Below are 10173 nucleotides of genomic sequence, written 5' to 3'. Positions count from 1 at the left end.
GGGTAAACTTTGTGGTCCTGTACTTTATCAATAATTAAGTAATAACCTTTCTCTCTCTCTCTCTCTCTCTCTCTCTCTCTCTCTCTCTCTCTCTCTCTCTCTCTCTCTCTCTCTCTCTCTCTCTCTCTCTCTCTCTCTCTCTCTCTCTCTCTCTCTCTCTCTCTCTCTCTCTCTCTTTCCCCAGATGGACCACGACCCACGGAACCCAGCCTACATTGCTACTCAAGGCCCTCTCCCCTCCACGGTGGCTGATTTCTGGCAGGTACAGTCCTCTCTTTCATAAAATCAATATCTTCTCCAGTCTTAAACAAGAAGGGAACCGTGTTATTAGCAGTGTAATTCAAACAGGAAACAAGTGCTTTTTGTAGACGCCATAGCCTCCATATATACCGCTACACAATCTACTTGCAAACGATAATCAAATATCAGTACACATTAAACATACAGATAGACCTGGTTGTGTCACGCTAGGAGAGAAAGGGAGGTCGTCTTGAATTAGATTTTATTATTTAATGCAATCGATAAAGTGGTTCATTCTTATTCTACCTCTCTGGTAATGGTACTATGTAGGGAATGGGGAATGGGTCACCAGTGTGCTACTGAGTGGAAGGAATGCCTGGCCCAGCATGAGGACAACTGGAGTATGTGCCTCCCCCTGTCCCTGGACCCCCTCTCTGCCTAATCCCTGTTGGGCCCTGGACACACTCTGAGAGGGGGGATGGAGGCTCTATCTCTCCCCTCTCCTCCCTAATCTTCTCCCTCTTGTCCATTCACTGGCCCTCTCCACACAGGATGCAGCTCTCTCTCTTCTTCACCTCTTTTAGCTCTCTCCCTCCCCCTCTCTCTCGCTCTATGTCTTTCTCTTTCTCTCTCTCTCTCTCTCTTTCGCTCTCTCTCGCTCTCTCTCCTTCCCCCACTCTCTTCCCCTCTCCTCTTCCCCTCTCCGTCCCTCCCCCTCCCCTCCCCCTCTCTCTCCCCCTCTCTCTCTCTCTCTCTCGCTCTCTCTCTCTCTCTCTCTCTCTCTCTCTCTCTCTCTCTCTTTCTTACCCCTCTCTCTCAACCAACTCTACCTACATGTACACTACCAGTCAAAAGTTTGGACACACCTACTCATTCAAGGGTTTTTCTTTATTTGTACTATTTTCTACATAGTAGAATAATAGTGAAGACATCAAAACTATGAAATAACACATATGGAATCATGTAGTAACCAAAAAACTGTTAAACAAATCAAAATATAGTTTATATTTGAGATTCTTCAAAGTAGCCACCCTTTGCCTTGATGACAGCTTTGCACACTCTTGGCATTCTCTCAACCAGCTTCATGAGGTAGTCACCTGGAATACATTTCAATTAACAGGTGTATTTTGAATTGTTTAACACTTTTTGGGTTACTACATGATTCCATATGTGTTATTTCATAGTTTTGATGTTTTCACTATTATTCCACAATGTCGAAAATAGTAAAAATTAAGAAAAACTCTTGAATGAGTAGGTGTGTCCAAACTTTTGACTGGTACTGTACATATTACCTAAATTACCTCGACTAACCTGTGCCCCCACACATTTACTCTGTACCGGTACCCCCTGTATATTGCCTCCCTACTGTTATTCTACTGCTGCTTTTAAATTATTATTATTAATTTTTTTACTTATCTATTTTTTACTTAACATTTATTTTTCTTAAAACTGCATTGTTGGTTAAGGGCTTGTAAGTAAGCATTTCACTGAAAGTATTCGGTGCGTGTGACAAATACAATTTGATTTGATCTCTTTCCCCCTCTCCCATAATCATTAAGGCGACTCAGAGTTTGGGGAGCTTCCATATTCAGGCTTTAACTGAGGTTATTGTCAAGTGTCCATTCCAGAAGAATGATGTTCTACAATCATCAAGGGCTGGTTTCCCGGACACAGATTAAGACTAGTCCTAGACTAAGAAGCTCTTTCAATGGAGAATCAAGTAATAACCTTGATGTAACTTCACATTTATTCAGGACCATTATAACTGTAGTTATTGGGAGGGTTGTTCAATGGGCTTAAAGTGGCAATCAGCAGTTGAAACAGTAACAAAGCGTCCTCCCAGCCCCTGTTGCGGTAAAAAAGCTGAGAGATGGGGCTGGAGAAATGTAAACACTCTCAAATTCATAAACAGACATGTGGATGCAAGGACTGACCATCCATGACATCACAATATAGTTTTAACCATGTTTTGAAGCTTTATAGGGTTTGTTTACATTTACTTTGTTTACAAATATTGGAGTAAAACAGGCTTATATTTTGGGTTCTGATGGGGTACAACAGTTTAAATAAGCTCATCATGCATTTATAAGTTATATTCTTCAAGAATGAATGGGTACATACACAATATTAATTTAAAAGTCCAAAAATGGATGTAGCAACTGCAGATTGCCCCTTTAAGATGACCTACTTTAATTGGTATCTTTATTATGAAATGTTGAGCCATAGGTGAGAGCATCCTGGTCATCTGATGAGTGTAACAATAATGTTTTATTAGCACCATTAACCTGCCTGCAGTTTTTCTATCCTGCCAATGGCTCTCTGGAGCCTATCTACTTTCTGGCCAACGGCAAATCAACTGGCTGTATGTCAGCAGGAAAAATACACCTACACAGACACTCCTAGTTGTGGAATGACCCAATAGGGGGAGGGACTGTCTCAATAACGATAATGTATTTATTTGTTAAGGGACAGATACAATTAAAACATTGACAGTCAGATGCACTGCACCATCATGCTTTAGTGTGCGCTAATTTGCACCATCAACCCCCCTAGATATGTAGCTGTTATTTTTTTTACCAAACTGTTTTACTGTTGTTCAAGTTTTGACAAAGACAACCATTTCGAGGACTTTAATAAATTCACAGCGACAGCTAACAGTGTTTTTACCAATTGTCTTTTGGAAAGTAGATGATACTATAATTTAGATGCAGATGATTCAATAAGATAAATGAATGGATGATAATGAACCATTTTAATGAAGCGTTTTATTCCAGAGAAATTGAGAACAAGAAATATTGTTGTTTTGTCTGTTTCCACTAGTGAATGGGCTCCTACATAATAGGGGGTTCAAAGTGTGTGTGGGGGCGTCTGAATAGAATAGTGTGAGTGTGAGGCAAGTGCGGGGTGTGTAGGCATGTCACAAGGCAATTATCCGGCGTTGCCGTGTGACAAAATGGCGGTTCTCTGTCTTTTGTGTGCAGATGGTGTGGGAGAACGGCTGTGTGGTCATTGTCATGCTGACGACCCTCACTGAGAGCGGAGTCAAACAGTGCTACCACTACTGGCCTGATGAGGGGTCCAACCTTTACCACATCTATGAGGTACGAGGCCTGGCTATCCAATGTCGGCTGTTTGATCAAATTGACATTTTTTACATTATTCTAGTTGTATGTATTGTCTGTTCTAAATTGAAATATGGTTATAGTCGTTTTGATTTTAAAATGCATACGCTTGTGTAACAGAGTCATCTCAGCGTAATTTGGTTGTAAATTTACTCACTTTTAATTGTATTAATCTGTTTACTTAATAGCACAGTAATACACATTTTCTGTGTTTCTATAAGGTGCACTACATGTTTAAAATGGCATGCTTAAGCGTGTATTCAGGGTAACTCTGACCATAGAATTAGACCATGTAACTCATTCTACTTCTCTGACTCTGACATCACTTCCTCTTTTTGTAGGTGAACCTGGTGTCGGAGCACATCTGGTGTGATGACTTCCTGGTTCGTAGTTTCTACCTGAAGAACATGCAGACCAACGAGACGCGCACCGTCACGCAGTTCCACTTCCTAACCTGGCTCAACCAGAACGTCCCTGAGTCCAGCAGGACGCTCCTGGACTTCCGCAGGTAGGACTTCCTAGAGTCAGGGCTATCCTCACCGCTATCTAAAATTGCCAAAATCCGTGAACTTTCCCAAAATTCCCAGATTTACCAGAAATCCTGAAGGAATTTGGGGAAAGTTACATGGGATTTTGGGGAAAGTTACCAGAGTTTTGCAACCATATTGTTGTCAGATTGATATGGTATCAATAAGGTATTTTGTGGTATTAAACTTCTGGTACTCTTTTCATATTCTCTCTTATTTTCCTCTCACTTTACGTGCCAGTCTTCATATAGTACAATGACTACTAGGACTCAGTCATCTCTTTATTGCTAGCCCTGCTGCTCTCTAAGGTCCACAGAGGAACCTTTCAAATAACAGAACAAGTCTGAGTAGTGTGTTATATACAGTGCCTTGCAAAAGTATTCATCCCCCTTGGCATTTTTCCAATTTTGTTGCATTACAACCTGTAATTTAAATAGATTTTTATTTGGATTTCATGTAATGGACATACACAAAATAGTCCAAATTGGTGAATTGAAATGAACAAAAATAACTTGTTTCAAAAAATTCGAACAAATAAATAACGGAAAAGTGGTGCGTGCATATGGATTCACCCCCTTTGCTATGAAGCCCCTAAATAAGATCTGGTGCAACCAATTACCTTCAGAAATCAAAATTAGTTAAATAAAGTCCACCTGTGTGCCATCTAAGTGTCACATGATCTGTCACATGATCTCAGTATATATAAACCTGTGCTGAAAGGCCCCAGAGTCTGCAACACCACTAAGCAAGGGGCTCCACCAAGCAAGCGGCACCATGAAGACCAAGGAGCTCTCCAAACAGGTCAGGGACAAAGTTTTGGAGAAGTACAGATCAGGGTTGGGTTATAAAAAAATATCAGAAACGTTGAACATCCAACGGAGCACCATTAAATCCATTATTAAAAAAGTGAAAGAATATGGCACCACAACAAACCTGCCAAGAGAGGGCCGCCCACCAAAACTCACGGACCAGGCAAGAAGGGCATTAATCAGAGAGGCAACAGAGACCACAGATAACCCTGAAGGAGCTGCAAAGCTCCACAGCGAAGATTGGAGTATCTGTCCATAGGACCACTTTAAGCCATACACTCCACATAGCTGGGCTTTACGGAAGAGTGGCCAGAAAAAAGCCATTGCTTAAAGAAAAAAATAAGCAAACACGTTTGGTGTTCGCCAAATGGCATGTGGGAGACTCCCCATACATATGGAAGATGGTACTCTGGTCAGATGAGACTAAAATTGAGCTTTTTGGCCATCAAGATTCTTGAGGGAAACCTGTTTCAGTCTTCCAGAGATTTGAGACTGGGACGGAGGTTCACCTTCCAGCAGGACAATGACCCTAAGCATACTGCTAAAGCAACACTTGAGTGGTTTAAGGGGAAACATTTAAATGTCTTGGAATGGCCTAGTCAAAGCCCAGACCTCAATCCAATTGAGAATCTGTGGTATGACTTAAAGATTGCTGTACACCAGCGGAACCCATCCAACTTGAAGGAGCTGGAGCAGTTTTGCCTTGAAGAATGGGCAAAAATCCCAGTGGCTAGATGTGCCAAGCTTATAGAGACATACCCCAAGAGACTTGCAGCTGTAATTGCTGCAACAGGTGGCTCTACAAAGTATTGACTTTGGGGGGGGTGAATAGTTATGCACGCTCAAGTTTTCTGTTTTTTTGTCTTATTTCTTGTTTGTTTCACAATAAAAAATATTTTGCATCTTCAAAGTGGTAGGCATGTTGTGTAAATCAAACGATACAAACCCCCAAAACATCCATTTTAATTCCAGGTTGTAAGGCAACAAAATAGGGGAAAATGCCAAGGGGGGTGAATACTTTCGCAAGCCACTGTAGCCTGGTGTTATTGTATTTGTGGTGCACACTCATGAGATGAGATCTTCTGGGAAAGACAAGGGCCAGGATATGTGGTCAAAGAAAATATACTGCCATCGAACCACCAACTGTGGTGAGTGTAGAAATGTTGTATTTTATCACAGGGTGAGGGAATGGTGAGGGGAAATACTGAGTTCTCACTCAATTTCTTATCACATACTATTGCAGTAACACTTGAATCTGAATATTGGTTTGTGGTTTCAACAACATTTATCACACTTGAGGGTTCGAGAACATAAACTGCAAGCTAATTCCTCTCTCTGTATGCCAGCATGTATTTAATTAACACAACCTACTTCTGATCGAGCAGCATACTCTTTTTGTCAGTTTCATAGCTACCTACCTGTTTTGGTTTGGTTTTTCCTTTTGTTATTTTGCCAGCTAATTAGCGGTTGCCAGTGTCATTTTTGTGATGTTGCAGCTAGTAATATGAGCCCAGTTGCATAGTCACAAAAGTGATCATTGGAAACTGTGACTCTGCAACCAGGGGCCTTGCGGAACCCCCCTCCTCCTCCTCCTACCCCTCTCTCTCCTCAGCCTCTCCTCTCTCTAACGACCTCTCGCCTTTTGCTTGCTCATGATTTGCTTGACTTCCTCTGACTGATACTCTCTATAAGCGTAACTTCTCTAAGGATCGCCTCCCTCCTTTGAATTCCCCCACTACTCCCCCAACCAACCCCCCATTGGTGATCTGCTGTTGTCCTATGGTAACTTGGTTCATGGTGGGATCTGTGGGATCGGGACTTCTGAATTGTGAAATGTTTTCTCCGTTTGTTGCGCAACATTTTCTGTCAATTTACTTTTGATCGATGAAGGAATGCTGTTAATTTAAATCCAATTTATTAAAGAGATAATCATTGGGGATTATAGCGAGAGTATGAAACAAATCCTAGGCATAAGTATTCAGTGTCCTGCCACACATACTGTACATGTAAATATATAAGTACTGTAGTATACATACAGATGGAAGTTGAATTCTTATTTAGTTTCAGTAAGATCATTAGCCTACTTAGTGTACTTTTATGGGAGTGAGTGACCCCCTAACCCCACCACCACTTCCCCTAACCCCCACCACCACTTCCCCTTTAACATTGTAGTTCTTGCGCTCCATGATCAAAAGATCTGGTCCAGCATAATTCACCCCCACAACAACAGCTAGTTAACAATGTGAGGGCCGCTGTAGGGTGCTGCTGGCAGGAGTGTGTCTCCTTGTCTTGCCACTGTGTAATGTCTTTAATTGTACAAGGTTAATGCACGGGGGACACAGGGACTGAGTCTCAAATGGCACCCTATTCCCTATGTAGTGCACTATTTTTGATCAGAGCCCTGGTCAAAAGTAGTGCACTAAATAGGGAATAGAGTGTCATTTCGGACGCAGTCAGGCCTTTTACCCAGCAGCCACCACACCTCATTACCAAAATCCAATATATCACCACTGCAATGGCATATCTTCATTAAGTCAGTCTATTAATTATGGTTGTGAAATGTGGATGTATTATTTAAATGTTTTTGATTGACAAGGGATGTATCTTTCCTCCATAGTATCATTATAATATTTTACCTTGATGTAGACTTGTTCTTGATATACAGAAATGCATTTATATTAGGTCATTTTTAATTTGAGAAGTGTTGCCCAGTTAAAACCAAGCCTAAATGAGAATAACATTGGTTCAATCACTGGGTGTACTCTTTTATTTTATATTTCATTTTGATGTTGGGATTTGACATCATGTTTATGATGCTTTATGTCTTTTGTCTGTTCTGTTGCAGAAAGGTTAACAAGTGCTACCGGGGACGGTCTTGTCCTATAATAGTCCACTGCAGGCAAGTATAAACAGTATTCTACCTCAGTAAAGGAAGTAAATGATGTAACCACAGTATACCATGTGTCTGTAGTGGGTCTTATATCTATGAGGATTGCGCCCTCTCTCTGAGCCATAAGGTCCTAAAGGCTTCTTAACAGCTTCTACCCCCAAGCCACATGACTCCTGAACAGCTAATCATGGCTACCCGGACTATTTGCATTGTCCCCCCCACCCCACCCCCTCTTTTACGCTGCTGCTACTCTGTTTATTATCTATGCATAGTCACTTTAACTCTACCCACATGTACATATCACCTCAATTACCTCAACTAACCTGTGCCCCCGCACATTGACTCTGTACCGGTACCCCCTGTATATAGCCTCCCTACTGTAATTGTATTTTACTGCTGCTCTTTAATTATTTTTTATTTATATTTTTTTACTTATCTATTTTTTACTTAACACTTTTTTTCTTAAAACTGTATTGTTGGTTAAGGGCTTGTAAGTAAGCATTTCACTGTAAGGTCGACACTTGTTGTATTCGGCGCATGTGGCAAATAACATTTGATTTTTGATTTGATACGGTTGAATAGATGTACAAAGATCTATATCACAGTTCCCAAATATATATCAAACCTGAAATAAACGGTTGGAATATAGTTTATAGTTTACAGCTTGTGTTTTCAGTTTTCATATAACCATTAGCACAAGCAACAAAATGCTAGAGGCATTGTACAATACACAGATGCACCTTGCAGACAGATCACAGAGCTCTCTCCTTCTCTCACTCTGCTCAGCTCTGAGAGACCAGCCAGTCGAGGCTAGGCAGGCAGACATCTTAAGACGTGTTTTCTGTGGTCCGAGGCTGTTTGTCCCCAGCGTTATCTTTGATCAGTCCATAATGACCTGTGCTAGACATTGCTAGGTGTAGGTACATACTGCACACTGCAGACCTCAGATCACAGACGTAGATAGCAGCATCCCCCTTGAGTTCATGTCTGTGTCCCAAATGGCAACCTATTCCCTATATAGTGGCCCTACAAGGCCCTGGTCAAAGGTAGTGCACTATAAAGGGAATAGGGTGCCATTTGGGATGTACATCCTGTATACTGCAGTGGGATTGTGTTCAATTATCACTGCCCAGTGTGTTCAGGTACACAACAGACTGTGTGTGTATGTACACACACCACTCGTGTTTTTTGGGGGGGGGGTTTGGTTTTATTTTCACAGAGCCAACTTCAGTTGTAGATTATTTAGAAATGGAAAGACATAAGTGAAATACATAGTGAAAATAGTATTGCAACTCTATTCAACAGACAACATCTTTCTCTATACTGAGTGTTTTAGTTTTTCACCGGCAATTTGAAGGAATGTATTCTCCCTTGCATAATATTTCAGCTTTGCCACTTTTGAGGACGGTTCATTTTTTCCTGTTATTACATTTAATCTCGAAAACAATCTTTTTATTCCAAAATCATTATGCTTTGATGTTGTTCAGCCCTTGAAATAACATCAGTAGTTTTATATGCTTGGATACTAAACCGTCCTCTATACTGTCACCTGTTATAAGTGCATGGAAGCAAGGCACGCTTTTAGGAAGTGAAACAATATCAAACAAATAATATCAGCATTCAAAATGAACAACTTGTTTTCATTTTTAGGGCTATAAGAACAATTGTGTTGACTAAAACGATAACACATAGTTAATGACGATCGTCTTTCTCTCTCTCTCTCTCCCTCTCTCTCTCGCCCTCTCTCTCTCGCCCTCTCTCTGTCTCTCTCTCTATTGCAGCGACGGCGCCGGGAGGAGTGGAACATACATTCTGATTGACATGGTTCTCAATAAGATGGCTAAAGGTGGGAGTCAGACAGCTTTTATTTTCTCTTTACGCTTGTGTGGTGGAGGCATCGCCATGGCAACATTAAAGCCTTCATTTTTCAGCCGTGGGTCTTGAAATGCATTAGAGGGTGACTGGCTGGGGTGCAGCTTTATTGAATGAATGATCAATGGAGATTGAGAGATATTTTTGGATAATATTTTCCAAAGGCAGTATTCTCAATCACAAGTAATATTTCAGATTTTAAGAGTTCCTACTCTGCCAATTTAAATCAAGCAAATTGTAAGTGTGTTATGATCAGTTCATGATGTTTATTTGAATGTTATGCAAACTATATACATAATTGTGTTCATGTAGACTCACATGCACGTTATGTTGGAATGTGCTATTCTATTCAAATGAAAAGCACCTTACACCAATTGCTTCAGCATGACACACACACACACACACACACACACAGGTTCACCCCCTATTTTTTTCTTGACCTATTCTCCTCTGGTTTGTATGTGTTTGTGTGTGTGCGTGTGTGTGCATCCGTGCGTTTACATTTGTGTATTAGCGATTGCAAAATCTTCTGACCGGTGCTGTGACCTTGGCCTTAATGAAAGATCAAAGGCCAAAGCAGGCATCTTAGGCCTGCTGAGAGGGGCTTTTCCCAGGCTGTCACGCTGTGAGGCAGCCCAAAGGCTTTTTTCTCCGTGCCGGGGAGGAATCTGGGCCCGGCCAGTTAGGGCTAGGGTCCTCTTTGTCTGTCTCCT

At 41.3% G+C, this 10173-nt stretch overlaps 1 protein-coding gene across 1 annotated transcript in view; it reads left to right on the top strand.

Moving 5' to 3' along the window:
- LOC311150468 (receptor-type tyrosine-protein phosphatase N2-like) overlaps window positions 1-10173 on the top strand; it is a gene marked incomplete at both ends in the record, with an annotated part of 137999 nt that overhangs the window by 124825 nt on the left and 3001 nt on the right. The window contains 5 exons of the mRNA XM_084187967.1: window positions 185-262; window positions 3222-3341; window positions 3704-3870; window positions 7544-7597; window positions 9370-9434. Coding sequence (XP_084044093.1) covers window positions 185-262; window positions 3222-3341; window positions 3704-3870; window positions 7544-7597; window positions 9370-9434 — 484 coding nt within the window. The remainder of the gene's footprint in view (window positions 1-184; window positions 263-3221; window positions 3342-3703; window positions 3871-7543; window positions 7598-9369; window positions 9435-10173) is intronic.

This window comes from Coregonus lavaretus (assembly GCF_964263955.1).
Source record: "Coregonus lavaretus genome assembly, chromosome: 23".
Taxonomy (NCBI): Eukaryota; Metazoa; Chordata; class Actinopteri; order Salmoniformes; family Salmonidae; genus Coregonus; species Coregonus lavaretus.
The sequence above is the reverse complement of the archived record's forward strand: the minus strand, read 5'-3'. Positions and strand labels throughout refer to the sequence as shown.